The 25,585-nt window shown below is 42.6% G+C and overlaps 1 protein-coding gene across 3 annotated transcripts in view; it reads left to right on the top strand.

Annotated features, from left to right (window-relative positions):
• Window positions 1-24,923, top strand: part of LIPC (lipase C, hepatic type) — an 85,806-nt gene extending 60,883 nt beyond the window's left edge. For all 3 annotated transcript variants that reach the window (XM_019533481.1, XM_019533480.1, XM_019533482.1), the window contains 7 exons: window positions 721-900; window positions 5,467-5,584; window positions 11,649-11,882; window positions 16,177-16,419; window positions 19,551-19,671; window positions 20,379-20,597; window positions 23,218-24,923. In XM_019533481.1, the coding sequence (XP_019389026.1) occupies window positions 721-900; window positions 5,467-5,584; window positions 11,649-11,882; window positions 16,177-16,419; window positions 19,551-19,671; window positions 20,379-20,597; window positions 23,218-23,329 (1,227 nt within the window). In that variant the 3' untranslated portion in view covers window positions 23,330-24,923. The remainder of the gene's footprint in view (window positions 1-720; window positions 901-5,466; window positions 5,585-11,648; window positions 11,883-16,176; window positions 16,420-19,550; window positions 19,672-20,378; window positions 20,598-23,217) is intronic.
• Window positions 24,924-25,585: the final 662 nt, after the last annotated feature.

Below are 25,585 nucleotides of genomic sequence, written 5' to 3'. Positions count from 1 at the left end.
GGCCAGCTGAGGTCGTTCAAGGCCCTATCCCAGTGTGCAGGACCAAACAGAAGCAGTGTGTGGTTGAACCTTGGCATGTAGGGATGAAACCTGCAAGTAAGAGGAACAGTGGGAAAAACTTTGATTATACCTTATTCCCTGTCCCTTTCAGCATTCGCTCTCTGCCACTGACACAGGAGACTGGGCAAGTTGGACCAATGCTAGGAATCAATAAATGGCCGTTCTTAGTTCTTCCGATCTGGCCCTATGGACCAGGCCTATGCCAATCATACGGTCTACAGGGCCAAAAGCTTGAGCACCTCTGCTCTAGAAAAATCGAAAGCCTGCAGATCAGGAAGCACCCATCCCACTTACAACTAGATTTTTTGCATTTTAGCAGCTCTAAAGTGAAATGCAAGCAGTTTTTTACATTAGTTTTTCTAGAAAAGAGAATATATGCAGCAGCACCCTCAGCAATGTAAAAAGTCAAATTTACACATCCAAATAATAAGTTTTTGACACAGGCTCTTGAGTTCAGATGTCCCTCCAATGTATGTTACCACATATAATAATGATATATAAAACAGGCTTTGTTCCCTGGTTATAGCTATTAGTACTAACTAATTCTTATTGCTTGATCAATTCCTGTTTCCATGGGGTTTGTCATTAGAAATTTCACAGGTAAAAAAAGATGGCCTTAAGTTTTTTCTTCTCCTTTCCTTTTTTCTGTCTTTTAAACAGGTAGATGGTATGTTAGAAAACTGGGTTTGGAAGATGGCAGCAACCCTGAAATCTAAGCATAAAGAAACAAATGTGATGATTGCAGATTGGCTCTCATTTGCTCATCAGCACTATCCCATAGCAGTACAAAACACACGCTATATAGGCCAAGAGATAGCTGGTTTCCTAGAATGGCTTGAGGTAAGAGCCCAAATTATATTGCATTACTTTTAGGAAACAGAGAACAATTTTCTCCTTTTGGTTATGCTTTTACCACAGTTCTAAACTATTATACTGATTAACGTGATCTATTTCAAACACTTCTGCTCTTTCATTGCAATGTGGAACATTTATAGAAAAAAATTCTGAAGACTTCATAAAATTTTTACCATATAATAGAGAGGAAACGTGGTTTTCTTTATTAAAGCATTCTGGTATGATTTTGGAGGTAGGATTCTCTAGCCTTCTGTGGTCACTTAGCACTTGTAGCTGTTTGAGCTACAACGCTGTGTTGTATAATACTTCAAGTTCAAACCCTCCAGAACTGACTGTGGTCAGGAGTGGGAGGCAGTTAGGTTCAAAGAGCACTACAGCATACAAACAAAGGACTCAATGCACATGCCCTGGAGACTGCACTCATTTTGGCAAATAGTTAAAGGCAGCCTGGGTATGGTATCTCTTACTACATCACATTTTAAATGGGGTGGGCAAAATACGGCTTGCAGGCTATATCTGGTCCACCAGGCAATTTCATCCCACCCACAAGTGGACGCCAACCAATTCACTGTATCTGGCTCAGCCCCGGGCTGCCCCGGCTGTGCTTGCATGGGCTGAGCCCTGTTCACTCCCGCAGGGGCAGCACACACTACACTCCCATCCTTGCCTATGGGATAGCCCTAACTCCAGCCCTGCAGGTAGGGAGGCAGCAGTGGGTGGGGGAAGTGGTGGTGGCAGTGAGGAAGTGATGGCAGGGGGGCAGCAGGTATGGGGGAAGGTGGGGAAGTGTCAGGGTAAGGGCAGCAGAGGCAGCAAGTGGGGACAGGAGGGGCAGCAGGGGTGAAAGTGGTGGCAGTGGTAGGGAGCAGGAGTGGTGATACCAGTGGCACTGGAGGAGGTTGGGTAGGTAAAGGAGGAATGATGGCAGCAGGGGGCAGGAGCACAGGGCCCACAGCCAGCAGGGACCCAGGGCAGGGCAACATGACCACAGAGCCTGGGCTGGCAGGGGTGCGGAGTCCATCTGACTCTATTGTGCAGGGCCTGCTTGCAGTTCCTGGGCTCTCCACACTAGCCACATGCCTCTGGGGGAGCCCCGCACAATGGAGCCAGCAGCCCAGTCATGCTCCCTGCTATGTGCAGGTCACAGGGAACAGCAGGGAGCTCTGTTCTATGGAGCCAGGCCAGCTCCACTCCTCTCCCTCCTACCCCAGCCAAGCCTCACGATCTGTACTGCAGACTTCATTGCGCAGGGCTCCCCCTAGCAGCATGGGTCTCAGGCATGTGATGGAGCTGGTGACCCAGCCATGTGCAGTCCAGGACCATGTGCCACTATGGGACTCCGCCTGCTGCTGCCACTGGCAGCAGAGGCTGTGTACGAAGGGGGGCCCTGCACACACACCCCACCATGCACATGCACCCCCAGTCACCCTCTCCCTCCATGACCCGCCCCCCCCCATATCTATAACTTCTCAGAAACCCCATACTAGGGCTGTGTGAAGCTTCAGCCCCTGATTCGATTTGGCAGATTCGGCCTCATTCAGTGGTCGAATCTCCAAAACCAAATTGAATCAGAGGACCCTTTAATTTCTCAGAATCAAACTGGAACCTTCCAAACCAATTTGGAGAGATTTGGGAAGATTCAATGATTCAGATATAGACACAGCTTTAAAAGCTGTTTCTATGTACCTCAAGGTACCAGGTGACTCATGAATGGTGTGATGGTGGGGCAGCTGGAGCATCCCACGGGAGCATGGGGGACTCCCCAGTGTGCTTGGCGCAGTCCCAGAAGTGGACCGGAAGCACTTCCGGTCCTCTTCTGGGTCTGCTGGGGAGCATGCTGGGGGCCCCCCCTGCACTCCCCTGGCTCAGTGATTAATGCTTCCTGGGTCAGGCGGGCACCTGAGGTCCCCCCACAGCTGATCGCTGAGCCAGAGGGGTGCAGGGGGGCCCCCCACATGCTCAGCAGAGGACCCAGAAATGTACCAGAAGTACTACTGGTCCACGCCTGGGTTCACTGCTGAGCACACAGGGGCCCCCTCCCCACACTCCTGTGGGACGCTCCATCCATCCAACCATGGCATGTTCATGAGTCGTGCCTGGTACCTCAAGGTATGTAGAAAAAACATTTAAAGCTGTGTGTATGGCTGAATCACTGATTCTCTGAATCAGCATCAAAACTTCAGATTTGGATTCGGCCAGATCGAATTGGGACAGTGATCCAAAACAATTAATTAAATCACTGTCCCTCGGGCTGAATCCAAATCTGAATCAATTATGGCTCATTTTGCACACCCCTACCCCATACCCACCACATATCCCCCTACCCACTTCTAGCCCCACCCCCACATATGCCCCCATTCATTCCCCCACACCCCAAACCACACATACCCCCACATCCCCCCGCAAACCCCATACCCACCTACCCACACCCTCCCCTCACAATCTACAAGAATAAAATTTCATTTTGCACTATTATGCAATCACCTCTGTATACACAATGCAAACGCACACAAATCAGGACAAATTGAAATATGTTATGTTATTGAATGTTTGATTTCTAGTAAACTGTTCATTTGGTTTTTTCCTTTTCCAAGATGGCAAACTCCCTTACCAAAAGGAGTACTTTAGGGGGCAAAGGGAACAACTGGTGGCAAAGGTCAGGGGTTAGGAATGGGACTTCTGATCCCAAGATGGCAGCCAGGGGGCAGGGCACCTGTCAAGGGACTACCCTTGTGGCCTTCAGTAGCTCACCAAAATTCATTAAGCACCCTTCCAACCAAAATAATTGCCTGCCCATGCTCTAAACTTTCACAGCATTCACCAGAGAGAAGTTCTTTTTAAACTAATGAAGTGACAGCAACAAAAATAAAAGCCAACCTCCAGCCGCCAAACCCGAAAACCCCCCAGTGAGTTGAAGAGTATGAAAACCTGTTTTTTAATCCATTAAACCTCTTTCTGCTGTGCTTCCTTCTGCTTAGAAACAGGTTAACATAGTGAAATACCAACAACTATGAATATCAAACATAGGCAACACATGGGGGGGCCACTGGGGGCCTGTGCGCCCCCCCCAAGAGCACTTGTGCCCCCCCTGAAATTGGCTCGGCGTGCCGCATGCGGAAGTGCAAGGACCCCCGAGTCACCAGCTGGCTGCTGGGGGACCACCACCACTAGGGGAACCCCCCAGACTCCAAAGGCACCAGTCACCCATGGTATCAAATATTGTAAAACTGAAAAAAAATTAACAGAAAATAAATAAGAAATCAAGCCACAGGGCTCACAATCTGAGAGCTATGGGGCATCATCTCAGGCTCAAGAGCATGAGTCAAGGGAGTTGTTAGTTTTAGGTTGTCCAAACAATTTCTAAGAATCATTTTTTCCCTCACAAAAACTTATCATTTCCTCCTGATTGACACAAAAGAGAAGTAATTAATATTAGAACAGAATAACTTGAGCTGGCAGACAAAGTTCAAATTTAAGTTAGAAAGAGAGGTTTGGCTCTTTGTTGGTGTGCCAACAAAGGACATACAACTTCCACTTTTTTCTGTGTAAAGATCTTAAGTTGACAGCTTAAGTGAGCAAGTTAAGTAGTGTAGGAGTAAATTTAGTCGGGCTCCTGGCCTACTTGGCTAGAAAAACAGAGACCAGAAGTGCTGATACTGCTTATTTCAGTTACAAGTTTTGAGATAAGAAATCCTGTATGTCTTATTACCCTGTGCACGGATGTCCAATTAAGTAAACTTGTTTTAGTTTCTCCAAGGTCGTATTTTTTTTCTCTCTCTATCTGTCTTAAGTTTTCAAGCATTTTTATACTTAGAGAGGGGGATGATTCCTTTGAAACAGACACGTGGGTGATTCCCCCTTGCTGTATGAAATTCTCCGTGATCACAGTATGGCCCTAAATAAAGAAAAGCCGGCTCTGTCAGTTCTGATTCAACCACAAGGCCAAGTTTGATTTCTTCCACAGTAGTATGCAGCATTGATTAGTTACAATGAAAGGCCTGAGGCCAATTCTGCTTCAATACATTTGTTTTATACCAGAAATCCAGTTGTACAAATGAATCCAAGGTCTGTCATTACTGTATCACATTCCAATTCTGATGAGTGTGGCAATACTTTGCAACACATCTGTTTCTTAGCAAGAGGTCAGACAACATTTTTATTTCAAAGCACTGTTTTACTCTGGATTTTTAAATAATATGTAGGTTTCAGCAATTGGAAAACTGAATACTGCAGATGCAGAGTACAGCATCTGCATCGCTTGTAATAAAGATCAACAAAACCCCTAGTATTTCCCTAAACAGAATACCTAGGTAGCAGTGATCAATGGCATGGCAGTTTTCTGATGGGAATGTGTCTGCTAGAAATGAAGTTAGTATCAACAGATTCATGTTGTGTACGACTCAAGTACCTTATTTGACTTCTGGCATCCAGAAGTAAATTGGCACAAGTTGCAACTCATGGCAGTTCCTAGCCTACAATATATGTTCAGATGTTTCACCACTTTATTTTTCCTTTTTTGTGTACCTAAATCACAATGCTGCTGTCTTCTAGGATTCCATTCAATTTTCCAGAAGTGATGTTCATCTAATTGGCTACAGCCTAGGAGCTCATGTATCAGGGTTTGCTGGCAGCTATATTAGTGGCACGAACAAGATTGGAAGAATTACAGGTAAAAAATATTTATAGCTTTAATAAAAGCATACAGTCAACTGGATTCTTTGTTCAAATATAATGGTATCTGACAGCTTTATGTTACAACTTACCTTAAAACTATAATTAAAGATGTTCAAACTTATTTTTAATGATTGTTTCAGTCCATAACAATGATAATTACACTGAAGTTCTAAATATATTTGCTGACAGTGGTTTTAATGTAATTTGCATATTTCTTCTCAATACTCTCTAAGTACATAGTGCTTGGCATATTGTGTATTAGTGTTCTTCTTTAATTTTATTGAGTCTAAATGTTGAAATGCTAACTAAGGTCCAGAACCTGGAAATTGTCATGTACGCAAAAAACTTGACATATTCAAGTAGTTCCATTAAACTCAAAGGAATATATGTATATATCTTGCATGCATATATACACACATTTGTGTAGTATATATATTAGCTCACTTTAGAGTTGCAGATACTGAAAATGTTCTGTGCGTGCCATAGAAAATTCATACAGTACTTTAACAGGGCTGCGGCCATATTTTAATAATCAAACCATTCAGACATTCATGCCTTGAAAGGGAGGTTTGTCATGTATGATAAATGTGCTGGAGTAGGAAAAGGCCAGGTGCCAAAAGGTTTTTTGATCCACAGTTTTGCTTCAGGCCCAACTGAGGAGCAATATGTACAGCCAATACTTCTAACCTCACATAGGCTGTACTTTGCAAGACATGCACTCCAGGTGCTAAAGGGCTTCCCTAGAGAAAAATTCTTTGGAGTTTTAGATCTTGTGACTAGCAGGCCTTCCTCAGTCTGATCAAAAGCAAAGTCTAAAAAGACAATCTAAATCAGGGTGCTCACCTGGCCTGTGGAGCCATGGCATCTGGCCCGCAGGAATCCACATGGGTGAGGAAAATTGGCAGCAGGGGAGTAGTGGAAATTAACACTGCCACCCCTCCTTTCTGCCAAATAATCAAGTTCCATGCCACTAGATACAGCCCTGGCAAGTCATTGCTGTGCAGTTGCTTCCCACCTATCCAGACCAGGGTCCAAACAAGCATTCTTCCTGGGGCTTGTCATTTCAAGGAAAGTAGTAGAGATAACAAAGTTCACACCTTCACTCCAGATGTGATTGATTGCTGGTTTTCTATTACTGGCCTCACTAGTCTTAACACAGATTTTCTATCCTCAAAAAAACATTCCTACTTCATTCACAAGAAAGTGGCCAAGCAACCCCTGTTCAGCAAGTAGCAGAATCCACAGGTACTTTCCTCACAGTGTCAATATGCACTAACACATGGGACACTCCCTGCTTGATACAATTCTGCGCTAATAAAACAGTTGTGTGGAAATGTAGTTTTTTTTCAGTTTGCCACTTGATTATTTCTCTATAGTAAAACCTAGGACTCTATCTGTATCATGGGGTTATTTACTAGGCCTGCGCAAAGCAGCTAGTATTAGCTCTGGGTTTGGCTGATTCAGGGGACAGTGATTCGATTCAGCAATTCAAATCACTGTCCCAATTCAATCCGGCTGAATCGCACGGGCCAGTCCCCCACCCTCTCCCAGCCCCGGCAATGGCTTCTCTGCCCACCCCAGCTCCTGACACCTTGGGGAAGAAAAAAAAAAAAGCTCACTGCCCCTCACTGCATGGGGGCTCTGCATGAACCCACCGAAGCCCCGAGGCCACTGCAGGAGCCAGCAAGTCCAGGGGAAGTTTTGGGGGTTCTTTTCTTAAAGACCCAGAGCTGGGGCAGGCACAGCAGCCACAGGGGGAGCTGGAGGAGTGGGGAGGGAGCCAGGGAGCTCATAGCAGAGCCCCCATGAGGCGTGGGGAAGTGGGGGGCAGGAGGGATTGCGTCCCTGCCTGGCAGCATCCATGAGTGGGTGCTTTTTTTTTTTAAAGAGCTGGGAGCTGAGGCAGGTGGGACAGCCATGGGAGAGCAGGCAGGGGATGGGGCCTGGCAGGGGTCCCCCCATAGTCCCCTCCCCCACCCTGTACTTACCAGCTCCCAGTCTAGGTCCAGCTCCCTGCTGCAGTGGGCAGGGAATGCCCAAATCATCAAAGCTCTCCAAATCTTTTCCAAATCAATTCAGACAGCTTTGAATACATCTGGACCTTTTAATTGGTCTCCTGATTCAATTCGGAGATTTGGTCCCCAAATCGAGCCAAATCTCCGCTAAATCAAATCAGCACCCAAAACTTCACATAGCCCAAGTATTTACAATTTTTGCAGGTTGATTGCGGCATAAAGTTCTAATTCTGTGAACACTTCACAATGGCCCTGACTGGCAGAACAACCCAGGGGCGGGGGCGGTACAAGGGGGCAGCTGCCATATTAATTGCTGGCTCCCTTTCATGCAGCCCTGCCCCTCACTGCTGATTGGCAGAGACATGCCTGGGGGCAGGAGGGATGAAAGGGCACCTGCCATCTTGATTGCTAGCTGCCCTTCATATGGCCCATCCTCTCAGCAGTGATTGGTGGAAAGTCCCAGCCAGGTGGAGGAGGGACAAGGGGGAAGCCACCATCTTGCCTGCTGCCTTTTGTGCCACCCCACTAGCCTGTGCTTTCTCCTCCCAGCAGCAGGGACTGCATTTTATTTTTATTAAGTTTTTGCTTTTGTTGTTATTGATTTTTATTGAACAATCCTGGATATCACTGTTTCTGCAAAATCTCTGAAACCGTGAATCAAGTAGGTCCCCAGCAATGAGTACCAATGTGAAAAAGCAGTAGTTTCAGCAGTCTGTTGAAAAGTTGATATTTAAAAACACTATACACAATTTTAAAACATTTTCCTTTAGGTGTGCCAACCGTATTTGTTCTGGTTTGCCCAATACCTATGCAAAGACCTCTTAAATAACATAACTACTGTTATGTTAGAACTGCAAGGTAGTCTCATTCAGAGATAACTGCACTTTGACTGCTTCTCTCCTTTTCTGATACACAATTTATTTGAGTTACTCATTTTCTGCAGTGCAGTGGTAATTAGAGCTTTGATTCTGCTCCAAATGAAATCTCTGGCAAAACTCCCATTGATTTCAGTGGTGCAAAATTGGGCTCTACCAGAAAAGCTATATAGACTCCATTTGCATCAAAGAAGAATCCAGCAAATAGCGCCTAATACCTTGAGTTGATAAGAGAAATTATTTTCCTTCTGGATGAAGTCTGTGTTCTCTGAGTTATGCTCCAACAGAAACAAGGTTCATTTTGGAAATTCTTCTCACTACTTGTGGAAACTGGGCTGAAAAATCTAAGCAGAGCATCTTCTAATGTTTACTTTTTCTCAATTCTGAAATGGGGTCAAAGTACAGGAAAAAGGACCTTTCTTCCTGTTTTAATGTTACTGTAAATGATCTTCTAGTCTCAAACCAAACTAGGAAGTGGACAGTTGCACAGCACAGGGATAAGAAGTCTTCAACCAAAAAGATTTCATTCAAGGGTGGTTCAATCTTGCATTTCAGAATAGTAGTCTGGCCAGGGGTTTTCAACAAAACAGGAAAATGCTCACAATGTCTTCTCATTTAACTCCATTTTAATACACTAAATTAAGGACATAGTACAACTGGATGCTATACTCTCAGTTAATTTGTAAATTGTGTTTTCATCTTTTTATCTACTCTTGACAAGGTACTAAATTAAATGTTACCTACTCACTTGGAACCTTACCTGGCCTCTTATCTGGCCCATACCCACTCATCTCCAACTTCAACATTAGTGACTCATTTTAAGGAGAAAATTACATTAAGGAAATTGTCTAGTTGTGCTTGTGCTTTCAAATTGTGGCACACTGCTCTTTACAGTAATTTGAAATCAATTCCCTTGTGACAAATTATAGTCTTGGATTATATTATACAAGAAGCATATCATTAGAGTATCCCTAATAGATGCTTAGCGTAAACATAAAAGTTAACCGTTGCACTTAGTTGTGCTGACTGGTGGCATTTTGGGCCTGCCATAATGCTTTGTAATTACGCTAATTATGAGTATGTGTATAATGCAAATGTATCAATGAGGTGTGTACGTGTGCGCACCCCCCCCCCCCAAGTCTAATGAGCAACAACATTTTAAAAGACAGAACGGACTCTTACAAGCGATTCCCATTGCCTAAAGCAGTGGTGCCCCAATTTTTCAGCCCATGGGCTGGATGAGCAATGCCAGCTTCATCCTCAGGCTGGATACAGCATGCAGTGCTGGCCCACCCGGGGCCCAATCAAACCATGTGGGAATGGCCCATCCAGGGCTGACGCAGCTGAATGGGAACCATTCTCCTGGGGCCTGATCTTGCATAGTGCCAGCTTGGGCCCCAGCTGGTGCTGTTTCCATGCAGTTGCATCAGGCTCCAGCCAGGCCTTTTCCATGTGGCTACGTCGCACCCTGGCTTGATACAGCTGAGCAGTAATGGGGCCTGATCCTTCTGCATGGGGCTGGCCAGGCTTGGAAATTTGACAGTAGGAGTGTGGTAATAGGAGTTAATTACAACTGTTCCCACACCAATAAATTTCCAGACCCATGGGGAGATCCGTGAACTGGATTACATGACTCTGTTGGCTGAATCTGGCCCGGGGGGGGGCAGAGGTGGAGCATCCCCGAACTACAGTCTTTACATTTTAGAAAAACACATTTGACTTGAGTCTGATCTGGGAGCAAAGCATATCATTGTAATTTAGAGTCCCAGTTCTGAGTTTGAACTCATTGCCACATACTGCAATGTGTTTTATGCAGTCAGGTCTTGTGCTTGCACCTGCACACAAAGTAGTTGATTTTACATGACAGCGTTGTGCACACCTGCACATATGGCCTGGAATCTGAACCCCTCTTCTACTTGTTTAAGCCTTTTTAGTGTGGTAAGCCACAGTAATGAACAAGTAAATAAATTAAAACATGTTATTTTTAATTATACTTACAGATATTCTTCAGCAAACCCAATATAACCTTGCAAAAATGAACTCAACTGAATACTAAATAACATCCAAAAAAACACCACCAACACTCTTGGGCTAGTTTTATGTTCTCTACTTTTAACGTGTGTTCTAGGTTTGGGCGGATTATATTTAAGTAATCCATTAGACAGTGGGATTGCTGGAAGAACCTGAGCACAGACCCCAGCCCAGCACACTTAGCTGTCTCTACCAGGAACTGGCAACCTTTGGCCCATAGGCTGGATTTGGCCTATGAAGAGACTGGCTCTGGCCCACGGCAGCTCAGGGAATTGGCAGCACACGCCAGCCACAGCAGCAGAAACAGCATTCCCAGGATCCTAACACCTGCCGTTTTCTATTTATTCCCCTCACAACATCTGCTGATGGCCAGAGTGCAGAGCCAGGTCATAAGGAGCAACCCACAGTAGAAAAAAGGTTGCCAACCCCTGCTCTCGGCACGTACACACACACGCACGTCTGGCTCATTTCATTTTCATAAATTAATTCTCTGAACAGCCCTCAAAAATTAAGATGATAGACATATTACAAAAGCTTCTACTAAATTAAAGCTAAAAAAAGGCCAAAGATTATTTCTTTCTCAGAAAGGGATAACTATTTGCCTTGATGCAGAGTCATTTAGCATCGGAGAATCATTACAAATGAACAAACCTTAGCATGCAGAAAGCTCTCTCTCCTTCATTAAACAAAGCAAGTTTTAGGAAGTTTCAGGTCCTTTATATGGGGTAAAAGTCAAGCCTGGGCTGGCACTTCCATGTTCAGAAGGGTCTCTGAAACATGTGACTATTAGAGTATGCAAAAACAAAAATTAAGTAAACACCATTCAAGCAGACAGAGCACTAGTGAATGCAGCTTGTCTACAACAAACACTTCTATCTCTCCAGGCCAGTGTCCTTGCGCTTATGGTAGTTACAGTTTGTTACAATGTCTGTTTGCTTTCAGCCTTGGAGCTCCAGTTGCGTGCTAATATTACTTGGCTATTATACCTGATTTTGTTTCTATCAAGAAAAGGCAGTACTATAAGAACTGGTGGTCCTTGAGTGAGCTCCTCTCAAGCTTAAATGGTATTGCTGTTTATGAATGAAGTACAATAAATCCATCTACTGTATCTCACACCAGTGATTTGAATTTATTCTAGGCCTTGACCCTGCTGGTCCTTTGTTTGAAGGAATGTCACCAACAGATCGTTTATCTCCAGATGATGCAAACTTTGTAGATGCGATCCATACATTTACTAAACAGCACATGGGTCTCAGCGTTGGGATCGAGCAGCCGGTGGCCCATTTTGACTTTTACCCCAACGGAGGCACCTTTCAACCTGGCTGCCACATCATGCATGTGTACAATCACATTGCCCAGTATGGAATCACTGGTAAGGAGTGCTGTGACAAAAAGCAACAAACTACTGCAGCTTGATTAACAGCATCTCTGAGAAACTTAAGATGACTCTATGCAGTTAAGTAGACTAAAGTATCATACCAAGTATATGCAGCTCTGGAAAATAGAGTTCCTTGGCTAGAAACAGATAACCCATTTTTTAATTGTACTGAACATCCACGTTACCCACTGATTTCAGTGAGAGAGATGTATCCAGCACCTCTGGAAGTCAGGCCAACAGCATTACTACTAAGTATCTTGGAATGAATCCTATGGCATTTTGCAACTGTTCAGGGAATGGGAGAGTTTATATAACACAATGCTTTACTGTTTACCTGCTCAATTCATCTTTACTCCTTTGTCCTTCAGTTGCTACCCTGCAAAATAGGCAGATCTCTCGGTAGGGTCTGATGCTCTTCTTTACCTGCTGCTCACAAACAGGGAAGAATTGGTGGGGGATGTAGAAGTGGATGGCAAGTTGGGCAGCAGCGACCAAAAATGATTGCGCTCAGGATCCTGACAAAAGGAAGGAAGGAGAGCAGCAGAGTATGGACCCTGGACTTCAGAAAAGCAGACCAACTTCCTTAGGGAACTGATGGGCAGGACCCTGCGGGAGGCGAGTCTGAGGGGGAAAGATGTCCAGGAAAGCTGACTGTATTTTAAAGGAACCTTACTGAGGGCTCAGGAACAAACTATTCCAATGTGCAGGAAGAATAGCAAATGTGGCAAGCTTCCAGCTTGGCTTAGTGAGAATTCTTCAGGGAGCTGAAATACAAAAAGGAGGCTTACAAGAAGTGGAAGCTTGGGCAAACAACTGGGGAGGAGTACAAGAATATGTTTGGGCATGTAGGGATGAAGTCAGGAAAGCCAAAGCGCAACTGGAGTTGCAGCTAGCAAGGGACATGAAGGGTTTCTACAAGTATGTTAGCAACAGGAGGAAGGTCAGGGTAGGTATGGGTCCCTTACTGAATGGGGAAGGCAACCTAGTGACAGATGATGAGGAAAAGACAAAAGTAGTCTATGCCTTTTCTACCTCGGTCTTCACAGGCAAGGTCAGCTCCCAGACCACTGCACCTGGCAACACAGTTTGAGGGGAAAAGTGAGCAGCCCTTAGTGGTGAAAGAACAGGTTAGGGACCATTTAGAAAAGCTGAATGTGTACAAGTCCGTGGAGTGGGATGCAATGCATCTGAGGGTGCTGAGGGAGCTGGGTGATGTGCTTGCAGAGCCCCTGGCCATTATCTTTGAGAACTCATGGTGATTGGAAAAGGGTAAATATAGTGCCCATCTTTAAGAAAGGGAAGGAGGAGGATCAGGGGAACTCCAGACCAGTCAGTCTCACCTCAGTCTCTGGAAAAATCATGAAGCAGGTCATCAAGGAATCTATTTCTAGGCATTTGGAAGAGAAGGTGATTAGGAAGTCAGGATGAATTCACCAAGGGCAAGTCATGCCTGACCAACCTGACTGCCTTCTATGATGAGATAACTGGCTCTGTGGATATGGGGAAAGAAGGGGACATAACATACCTTGACTTTAACAAGGCTTTTGATACCATTTCCCACAGCATTCTTGCAAGCAAGCTGAGAAAGTATGGGTTGGATGAATGGACTGTAAGGTGGACAGAAACCTGGCTGGATTGTCAGGCTCAAAGGGTAGTACTCAATGGCTCAATGTCTAGCTGTCAGCTGGTATCAAGTGTATTGCCCCAGGGTTTGTGTCCTGGGGACAGTTTTGTTCAATATCTTCATTAACTATCTGGAAGACGGGATGGATTGCACCCCAACCAAGTTCACAGATGACACCAAGCTAAGGAGTGTAGTAGATAAACTGGAGGGTAGGGCTAGGATTCAGAGTGACCTAGAAAAATGATTGGGCCAAAAGAAATCTCATGAGGTTCAAAAAGGACAAGTGCAAAGTCCTGCACTTAGGACCAAAGAATCCCATGAACCAATACAGCTGGGGACTGATTAGCTAAGCAGCAGCTCTGCAGAGAAGAACCTGGGGGTTACAGTGGACAGTGAGATAGATACAAAATCAGCAGTGTGCTCTTGCTGCTGAGAAAGCCAACAGCACACTGGGCTGCATCCGCTCTATTCTGCACTAGTGAGACCACATCTGGAGTACTGGGTCTAGTTTTGGGCCCCCCACTACAGAAAGGAAATGGACAAGAGGAGAGTGTCCAGTGAAGAGCAATGAAAATGGTTCAGGGGTGGCGGCACATGACTTCTGAGAAGAGACTGCAGGAACTGGGTTTTATTTACTCTACAGAAGAGAAGTCTGAGAGGGGTTTTGATAGCAGCCTTCAACTACCTGAAGCAGGGGGTTCGATAGAGGATGGAGCTAGACTGTTCTCAGTGGTGACAGATGACAGAGCAAGGAACAACGGTCTCAAGTTGCAGCAAGGGTGGTTTAAATTGGATATTAGGAAAAACTCAGTAGGAGGGTGGTAAAGCACTGGAACAGGCTACCTACAGAGGTGGTGGAACCTCTGTTTCTGGAGGTTTTTAAGACCCAGCTTGACAAAGCCCTGGCTGGGATGATCTAGTTGGGGATGGTCCTGCTTTGAACAGGAGGTTAGACTAGATGACCTCCTGAGGTCCCTTCCAACCCTCATTTTCTATGATTGCCAATTAGATTTGTTACAATTCAAGTTTTATATACAGAAGCTTTGTCTTAGTACGCGTAAAATAAGGCACCAATGCAGGCAATCCAAGGCGCTAGCTGAAACACCTACAGAGGGCATTGTGTGCCCAGCATCACTGGCGACATGTAGGGGGTGCATATGCACCCCGTGCATATGGCGGTGCACTCCCTATGAAAAGGCCTGTGGGTAGTTGCCGCTTGTCACACACCCCCACCCCTCCCCCTGACACCGCTGGCATCATCTGTGGGCAGTCAGCGATCGCTGCTTGCCACTGCTGACACTGCCAGTGGCACCTGCAGGTGGTCAGTGACCCCCTGGTAGGCTCTCACCCCCCCACTGACAGCACCAGCACTTACCGCTGTTGCGCTCCCCCAGCCACTGGGGGTGCACATTGTTTATCCCCAGCATACTATATTGCCAAAACATTTTTCATCTCTTCTTTCACTACCAAGAATTGAGCCTTACTTGTTAGTCAATAATCCATGACTAATGAGGCCAGGCATGGACTAGGAATCTTATCAGTGAATATTTCTTTCTTTCATGTATATGCTACCCTTCCCAACGAAGGCTCAGGGCAGAAAACAGAACAACGTAAAAAAAGGAGAGCAAAAAGAGGACCTAAACAACTTAAAAGTGAACTAGAATATCATGGTGGTACCTGCAGGAAGGGCCCATTTAGGGCTTTATAGTTTTGTTTGATAAATGCCTGCCCAGATAGAAAGGTCTTGCAGTGCATCCAAAAGATGTCCAGGCTCAGGTTCTGAATGTGTTCTCCAGAAATGAGGAGCAACTGTGGAGAATGACCTCCGACACATTTTTGACTTGATGCTCTGGTGGTACCAGGTACATAGGGCCAATTTAAATTTATAGGTTAAAACCAGCACCTTGAATTTCCCCCAGAAAGCAACTGGGAACCTGTGCAGACTCTGAAGTCATGTTTCTACAGTTTACCTTGGTACACATTAACTATGGGGGAGAGGGGTGGGGATGAGGGGAAAGAAAATATGTTGAAGGAAGAGTCTTTTAATAAGGACTTTTTAATTTGTAGGATAGAGGTAGGAGAAATAAGTGTTTTATTGCCATGCCTATTTCTCAAATATTTACTGAGTGTAATAATGCATTCATTTTGTTCCTGTTCTACTTTAGTAGCTGCAAGCCCAATTCATCAACATAGCTTATCACTCAAATGTGCACACTATGGCAGGTACAACAAAAGCAGCCAAAAGGCAGCACAGTGTTCTACAATGGCCTGAGGTTGTTGTCATCTTTAATACAGAAGTACAATCTGAAAAGGCTACATATACCCACATGCTATATTTCATATTGACCTGAACAGTCAGATCAAGATGCAGTATTGCAATCTAGTACTTACAGAATGTGTAATTTCACTGAAGATGAGGGTTGGCACAATCTGCTCCTTTTTACATTCAAGTTTCTGATAAATTTGGTAGCTCAAGCAGTCAATATTCGGACAGTGTTATAGATCCCATAGATGCATCTTTTGAGATAATCTACATAATGGGATTTAGCAGTAAAGAGGGTCGGAAAAGATCTATAACACGTGACTGCTTGCTGTACTCCTTTGTAGTTCACACAAAGTAGAGGCAAGGGCATGTAAAATGGTTATTATTGCATTTTTTTTCAGGGATCACTCAAACCGTGAAATGTGCCCACGAGAGGTCTGTTCATCTGTTCATCGATTCTCTGCTGCATGATGATAAACAAAGCATGGCCTACTGGTGCAACGACATCCACAAGTTTGATAAAGGAATGTGCCTCAGTTGTAGAAAGAACCGGTGCAATACTCTGGGCTACCATATCAGAAAGGAGAGACTCCAGAAAAGCAGAAGACTTTTTTTGAAAACACGAGCAAATATGCCTTTCAAAGGTTTGTTAGCACTTACTACAGAATCGAACTTGATAAGATGGTGCCTACCCCTTAGCCAAAACAAATCGGATCAATAGGAATAGTCAAATTGATGAAAGATTTGTGAATCAATTTTCCCACTGCCCTTTCAAGAGTATATCTTCACTTAACACTTTTATGAAATATAGAGCATGCCGCAGGCTTACCAAATGCTAACTGTGGACTCCTGGCCTTGAAGCTGCCCAGGTTCTGATCTACAGGATTTTCTTATATCAGTTGCTCTGTTTGAATTCACTATAAAATTTGCAGGCACCCAGCCAAGCCAAAAAAAAAAAAAAAAGCCTAATTGCTCAGGGAGACCTGCAAGGCCTTCCAATCCAACTAGGCCCAAATTTTGTCTGTAATTAGTCTGCAGCCAGACACAAATTATTACTTTTTAAACAGAAGACAAGACAGCTGAATAGCGTGGTGTGTCATAGGATAGTAGTGCCATGCTAATATAAAACTCCTGGTGCTCTGGCATTACCATCCTTAAATCACCATCGGCAGAAATGCAGCATAGCAGCTCCATGTTCCAGGTCCATGAGGCTTCCACCTAGCACATCGTACCAGTCTGCCCTCGGGGGACAGGTCTGACAGACAAGGAGAGCGCTCAGGCCTGTCTGCCCTACAACAGCCCTAATTGTGTACTAGCTGCAACGAGGATCGTGGCCAGGTCCCTGCAGACTGCACTGCTTGGCTGGACCACGGGCAGGGCATGTGTAAGAGACTCCCAATGGCCCTCAGAGCCAGCCAGGCTACAGGTGTGAGCCACCAGAGCTTCCTGACAAGGGCAAAGCCTGAAGTGGGGTAGGATTGTACTTCTCCCTCTGTGCACACACATACACTTTACTGCCCAAGTCACCAGGACAGTTGTCACCTCCCCTTCCAGCCATTGGTCAGGGCTAAATTGCCCTGAAGTAGGAGGCACAGAGCAAAGCAGCATCTCACCTTCTGTGCTGCCACCCACCAGTCGGCTTTGGGAAGTAATTGCAGGAAGCCCCCTTGCTCCATGCTTCAGCCTTACTTGAATGTAGGAGACTCTAGCAAGGTCACACCACCCCAAGTGGCAGTTTTGGAGAGACTGAGTCTCACCTAGAGGCAGGCAGAGAAATAATTGCCTCTCAGCTCGCCTTTAAATTAATACACTGAAACTAATAAAGCCACTCTGAGTGTTAATGCTTTGCACCCAGCCAGGGGCACCCTCTAAGGCTTGTACATTCCTAGCAATGGCTTGATTTATATGTAGAAATGGTTAAGAATGGAAGACTTTTTTTGCCATAAGCCTGAATGAACTCTGCTGTTCTCATTGAATTGCATTTTTTTATTGATTTATTCAAAAGACAAGCTACATTTCAGAAAAAAGAATCACAGAAATTTACTAAAAGGTCATTGCTCTAAACAAACATTTTCTTTCATAAAGCTGAAAAACAGTCCAATAACTATGTATGAATGTGTATCAAGTGATGTTAAAACATTTTCCAAGAATGCAACAGAGGTCATGGGAGAAACCCAAACAGGGTGTGGTATGTGGAAGGGGGAGGAAAGGTTCAAAGTTGTTTTCTAACCCTGTTCCTGTATTGATCTTGACATTTTATTCTTCAATGTAATGGCAATATATCCTGAAATCAATGCTGATCCAGGTCAAGTAAAAATATTAGTAGTTGTAATAAGATAACATTTAACAAAGCCTTCTACCCTGAAAGATGGAAGGTTTATGCAGAAAGTATGTATAATAGGGGTTAGTCACCTACCACTGTACTAGAGCCGTTCTGAGCAAATAAATAAGTATACCTCAGTTTTAACGGGGGAGTAAGTATCTTTCCACATCAGCACTATTGAGTCATACTGGTTAGCTGCTCCATAATTTGACCAGGTGACCAGGATAAACCTCTAATTCTTGTTAAGTTTTCCTGGCCCTTTTGGGATGGTTTAAGAACTGCAAGTCCTGCTTCTCTGCAAGGAGTTGAACTAGATGAGCTCAGAGATCCCTTCCAATCCTAGAATTCAGATGTCTGAGAATTATTATAATGTGAGTAACACAAATTTCCTTTCCAGATCTCCAAGACCAGTGCAGGCCTGGCTTTCAAATTACAGTTATTAGCATATCAGGTGAACTAGGATACATGTGGTAGAATATATAGGGTCAACTAGTGACAAATTATTTTTAAAATCATTGTTTGGGTGGTCAGCGGGGAGACAGTGAGCCATTTTGCTTGGAAATCCTCAGGCAAAAGGCACTGTATGAATAATGTCATCTATGACCATGTCTTTTCCACAGTAAATTAAAATGCTGCAGCCCCACCATTTGCTTCTTACAAGCCGACCAGACAGAATGAGAGTGGACAAAGATAGACATTCAAATCTGTATGGCAGTCTTTGAGTGCACACTGTCAGACCCACGGTTTGCTAGGATTTGCCACACATGGACATGCCACGATAATATACTGATGTTCTTTGACATTCTTCACAAGAATGTCAATTTTTCAGTTCAAAGAGTTTCCTAAACTCCCTTCTCCCAGAAACCACCAAACCTCAAAGCAGTAATGACATATTTCTTATTGTGAAGTGTTGAACAAAGTCATATTGTTAACAGATGCATGTTAAGCACAATGTATCATTATGCCATCAAAAACAGTTCATGAGTCATCTGTTTTGTGGAGAGATTTTTTAACAGATCATAGCAAGGAAGGCTGGCATGCAAAAGGGAGCCTTCAATTTCTGTCACTACTCCCACTACCATTTGCAGCCCAGGAAAGGACTCCTGTCCATACAGAATCCAGCACAATCAGACCAGGGATCTCTGCAGACATGCATGTAAAAAAAAAAAAAAAATCAGTGTTACACTTAATAAGGTCTGAAATATTTCCCTACAGAAAAGCCTTTTGCTGTACCATAGAGCATCCAGTCTCTTTTCCCTTAAAGAAAGCAGCTGGGGACTGATATTGTTTGGCAACAGCAGGAAGCTGCTGTTTTAAAAATAACTAATGTATTGAATAAACACAAAGAGAAGTACGCTCAAATTACTGCTTTGAAATGCAAATGCCATCACACAAACATGATGCCTTTATGACCCTGTGATTTCTCACCTTGTGATTTCTTTCTCTATGCAGTTTATCATTACCAATTCAAGATCCATTTCATCAACGAAATTCAAGAGAAGCAGGTAGAACCAACATTCACCGTCTCCTTGACAGGCACTAAAGAGGATGTTGAAAACTTGCCCATCACACTGTAAGTATGGGGGTGAAAACCAGTGTCATATAGTTTTTCACTCCTATAAAATGTCTTCCAATCAGAAGCAGTGCACTTACACTAATACTGTTACACTGCTTCCGATCCAGGGGCTGTCAGCCACAGCATAATCAGCTTACCACCTTATATGACACACAGACATACCCCAAGAATAGACTTATTTCAGTCCTGGTGCTTCAAGTTTTCTGGTTGCTCAGTCCTCATCCCTCACTATTCGTGAAAGGGGTAGCATGGAGGAAGCAATCAATACTTCTTCAGGCCAGGGGGAGAAGAGCTCTCAGTCATTAATTGCATTAATCAAAGCAAGGTCTCTTGAGACAGGAATTATCTTCATGTCCTGGACTGGTACAGCACCTAGCACACCAGCATGAGATTGGTTCACAGGCATTGCAAGAATACAAATAATAAATTATAATAGTTAAAAAAATATAGGTGGCATCAATTTTTAACAGTAAATGCAACTGTGCCATCTAATCTTGCAAGACTGTATCTTGCAAAAAACTGCAGCAGGAAGCAAAAGTTTTCTCCAAGGGCTGCTTAGACATTATCTTCTTCTGTGCCAATTCTTCACAACAAAAACAGATTAACAGCCCCTCGTGGCTCCCCCCGGCAATACAGAAATTGTAATTCCTACAAAGCATATTTTCAGGTTCAAGATCACCTTTGGCGGTTTTGTCTTTTTGCAGTGTTGAAGGCATTACTGGAAACAAAACCTACTCTTTTCTCATCACTCTGGATATCGATATTGGTGAACTAATGATGATCAAATTCAAATGGGAAGGAACTGCTGTTTGGGAAAATCTCTGGGACAAAGTTCAAACTATCATTCCCTGGAGCAAGGGCACCTATCGACCAGGACTTATAGTGAAAAAAATACGAGTCAAAGCAGGAGAAACCCAGCAAAAGTAGGTGTTGTTGAATTTTTTTTTTTTTTTTTTTGTGAGTAATTAAGCCAGTTTCAGCACAGGCGTATCCTGAAAATACTACATTCAAACAGATTCAAAACCTTCCTCTCCACTTCCCCTCAAAACTATTATGTGCGTTAGAACAATTACTCCTTTCAGAGATAATCCACTGCATCTTACGTTATGCTCAAAAGGCCAACAGCGGCAAAGTAGCTTTCAGACCTATGCAGTCTCTCTGATTTTTTCATTGTATTAAGTGAACTCAAGTTGTCCGTTTTCATGATAGAAATGATATATATTTTTGGACTGACTTTTTTTTTTCTCCCCCTCGTCCAACCTCAGGTAGGCAGCATGTTCTTCTCATAATGTATATAGTATAATGTATGTCGTATCTCCTGTAAAATTAAATAGAGGGTTAACAGTTCCCACCATTGTAGTGGTGAGTTAGGTACATACATAAGCAAGTATCAGAAAGCCCCCAGAGGAAGAGCACAATGTAAACTGACCACCCCTCACATTTGGCAGTCATTGTAGTCCAGCTGTTTTGAGAGTTTGCTGATGCTGTGAATGTCGTAATGAGTTTTGCCAGGTGAACTTTTAAGAGCATCAGCTCTGGGTTTGACAGGAATTGAGTTTTCCTGAGTAAAAGCTTCCAAATGCAGTGTAAGGTTTCTTGGTTTTTTGTACTCTACTCTGGAACAGGACCATTGAGATCTAAGCACTGTAGATCATCCCCCAAATACAAACCACAGCAATAGGAGAACGTTGCTGCTTGTATTTGTGAAATTGCTTGTTCTTAATGGAAAGAAAATTTCTAGCCAGGACACTGTACAGCAATGTTTGCAATGACAGCCACTTCTTTAAGATTAGGTCTTTTAATTAAGGTCAAATGAGAAAAGCTTGTCCAACCTAGTAACCGTAGCTCAGCATTACAGGGCTGCACACAAGAAGGGGCAATTAAACACTGATCTTGCCCAGAGGATAGATCTCACCAGTGTCGGTGATGGCAGATTACAGATTCTGCATGGCACAGCAACTGTCTGGAAAGCAACAGCTCCCTGGTGCTAACTTGGAAGACAGTTTAAATTGCAACTTAGAAGAGATTTGCCAGGTTTCTCAACTTGAAGAAAATAAATTTTACAAAGATTTACTTGACAAATACACTTCTATGCTTTCTTACTTCTTCCTAAAAATGTTTTATAAATATTTTCCTCCTCATGGCTCAGCCTCTCTCACTTGCTCCTACCATAAATTATTAATCCTGGACTTATGACATCGCATGTTGGTATGAAAATTGAAGGATCAAATTGGAGCACAACAAGCACAGGGAATTTGAGACCCACTGATTGAAACATTTATCTTGCTACTGTTCTTGGTTCTGTTAACATGCACCAATAACATGCTTTGAGAGAAGTCAAACACAGTTCAAAGACCTATTTTTAAGCTGCCTAAGGATTCCTATGCAAGAGCTAAAATCAGATTGGAGGCTGTGGCAGAATCATTAAAACTTTTAATGTAATTCTAGATAGCCAGTGTCCCTTGAAAGTCTGCCACCACAAGAAGCACTGGCTACTCATGCCAAAGGTTGACTAGGTGCTAACGCTGATTTTTTCTGTGAAACCTGGGACTGATGAGAACTTGAACAACACTGCTACTGAAATACTAAAACCATCTGGGCCAAGGGAACGGTGAAGCAGGAAGCATGAGGAATACTCAAGGAAAATATTTCCTCAAAAGAAAAAAGAGTGGGTAGATTTTAAAATGCGTTACTAAAACCATCTTGGCAAGATAAAACTGCAAAGAATTAAGCATCAGTAAACTGTGAATTTTAAAATTTTAGAAATGCTGACAAAGACGAACCATGCATCACAACTACTGTTTGACCTTCTCAAGTACTTATACTGTTTACTATATTTTCACATCATTTTCCCAAACTGTGATCATTGTTTCTGGGACTGACGCATAAAGTGGATTTTCCCTGTGTGGGGAAAAAGTGAGATTTATGTCAGAAGATATTCTTAAAACTGCTTCTTAAAAGAGCAGAGGAGCCCACAAGAAGGACCAAGCTGTCATCTACCTTAGAGCCTTCATTCTCTCATCTTAGAAAATCTTATGGGTTTGCCTCTATTAAAGCACTTCTTGCTAAAATGTCCAGATAGTGATATTAATGTGTCAGTACCACTCATGGTAGCAAATGGGAAGTTTAGCCAGTTCCTGATGGTTTATATACATTATCTAACTCAGAACAGATTTACATGACCTGCTATTTAATCTCCTGGTGGCCATCAAGTCCTTGAGTATTTTAGCATTCCACCAATGGCAGCAACAGGGGGAGTTGAAAAAAAGGTAATAGCTAGAAAAAAAAAATGCTAGAAATGCTAGAAAAGAATTCCTGGTAAAGGTAAGATGCGGAATTGATACTGTATACAAGAAAAAACCTAACTGCATAGGTGCTACCCCCATGCTTCAAATACCATGTTGCCAGATGCACATTTATCACTAGCAGCAAGAAATAAAGAATTAAATGTACCTTTTTAAAAATATACATCAGAAATGAGAACTCTAAGAGTGATGATCAGGAACAGAATATTTATACTTATTCATTGTGTTTTCTGTTTAGAATGACATTTTGTTCCCAAAGTATTGACAACGTACACCTCCATCCATCCCAAGAGAAAACGTTTGTGAGATGTGAGAATCATCCTCGAAGATTAAAGAGAAAATTCAGATGAGGAAGAGAGTCAAAGCTGCCTATCAAGAATAAGTTAAATCTTACTGACTAAAAAAAAATCACAATTAAAAGTATAAACATAAGTTCAACAAAAATTGAAGTACCCTCATAGATCCAGATACAAGGAACAAATTTAGATTTTATGTTTATGATAACAGCAAACTAAAAATATGCCCTTAAAGCTACTCCTCTAGAGATGAACGGACATTTTCTTAGTTAACATTATGTATTGAGATCTAAATTGCTTTAAACTTTGAAAGAAAACCTGCTCAGAGGAAATCTAAACATTGTTACTTCAAGGAATGCTTCATAGAAGTGTCTTTTAAATATTAGCTTTTATATTACAATTGCCTTAAAATGAATCCGATGCCCAATTAAACCACTTAAAATAACAATTTGATTACCGTAAAATGAAAATAGTTTTGGAAGCCACAGATTAGCTGTTCAGTACAGTAATTCACAGGTGACTTGTCCCAAACTTGAGTATTGAAGCATATCAGCTAAAGCCAAGTTAATGTACTTGTAATAAACTTGCTGTTTAAACCACTTAAAGCAAATATCCTATTGAATAGATAACATGTTCATCTACAGAAAATTATTGATTTTTTATCTTGCTAAAGTTCAAGACCTAAGGAGTTATGAAGGTGATAGGAACACCCTTCATGACTGAGATACTCACTATAAAACTTAGCATTATGAGCCACATAATTGTGCCTTTGATAACGTGCTTCACTAAAGTTTATGCTATTGGAAAATGCTTTGCTGTTCAATGTAGTGATTAAATATTTTAATTAAACTAATCTACTTTAAAGAAATGCTTAGCATGCTAAGCATGATTCCAGCTGATAGTCCTTGTTACACAGCCAAGTTCAGTGAACTTTTGCATTTAAATTCTTTTCACCATGTTAGTGTGAACTCTAACACTACTTTAAAATTACGGAACAAATAAACGAACATGATTTACAAATTAATGCAAATTGCAGAATATTCAACAGCAGCCTAACATTACATTTGGAAAATTCAAGATCAGGCATGTACATTCCCCACTCTGCTTCCACCCTCCTCCCCAAATCTTAAACTAGCAAATAAGAAGAAAAACAACCTACATTTTTGGATGAAATTTTATTTTCAGGCTATTACATACAGTTATCAGAAATAAAGATTTTCATTTGTCATTTGTTCATCCCAAAAATTATAGTATTTATCATTTATGTTTTGCCATTGTATGATATTTATTAAAGTTTTTTAGTTTTAAAACTTTAAAGGCACTCAATTATACACTGTATTGTTCTGATTAAAAGTCAAACCTGAACATAAAAGTCAATCCCAAATTTTCAGGTTCAATTTCAGGAAGAAAAAAACAAATCCTTTTCTTCTCAAATAAGTCAATAACTACAGATAAATGTCCTTAACTGTGCGATATAGCCTGATTGTTGGATGACTGCTTATAGGCTTGTCTTTCATATTAGCTGAAAGAAATTTTTGTGGTTCCAAGTGGGAAAAAAAAAATACACGGACTTAGAACAACACCTACTGAATACTTTGTACTATGAACAAAGTTTATGGCTTTTGGTGATCACAAAATAGAAAAAAAAGCACACTTTCACTGTAAAATAATATGGAGAATTAAAAAAAAAATGGACAGAAATGACTACCAAGGAAAAACTGAGTTACTGAAAAATGCAAGAAAGGAGTATCTTAGAAATCGTGGAACTACTGAGCACCTAAAAGTATGAGAGAGAAAATTTGCTGGCCATTCATAACTTTTCTTCACACTAAAGAGTTGTTCTTTTGTTTTGTTTTTCCCCTTTGTTTGTTTTTGGGTTTTTTCCCCTTGTTTCAACACCCTTAATGGTACTCCAATTTTGGGATGCAATCTGACAAAAAAAGGCTGTAAGAAAGAAGACCCTGATTAGGGAAAAATTATAATTTGCTCAAAGGGCTTTATAATCAGTGCTTAAAGAACCAGATTCAAACTCCAGAAAGCAAATACATGTATATGTGGTAGAAAAATTTCATAGACATTAGGGCTGGAAGGGACCTTGCAAGATCATCAGGTCTAGCCCCCTGCCCAAGGGGCAGGAAGTCAGCTGGGGTCAGATCACCCCAGCAAGATAAGCTTTCAAGCATTGAAAACTCCAGAAAGCAAATACATGTATATGTGGTAGAAAAATTTCATAGACATTAGGGCTGGAAGGGACCTTGCAAGATCATCAGGTCTAGCCCCCTGCCCAAGGGGCAGGAAGTCAGCTGGGGT

The sequence above is a fragment of the Crocodylus porosus genome, unplaced genomic scaffold (genome assembly GCF_001723895.1).
Source record: "Crocodylus porosus isolate Cpor-Errol unplaced genomic scaffold, CroPor_comp1, whole genome shotgun sequence".
Lineage (NCBI taxonomy): Eukaryota > Metazoa > Chordata > Crocodylia > Crocodylidae > Crocodylus > Crocodylus porosus.
This window is presented reverse-complemented; position numbering and strand designations above follow the sequence as displayed.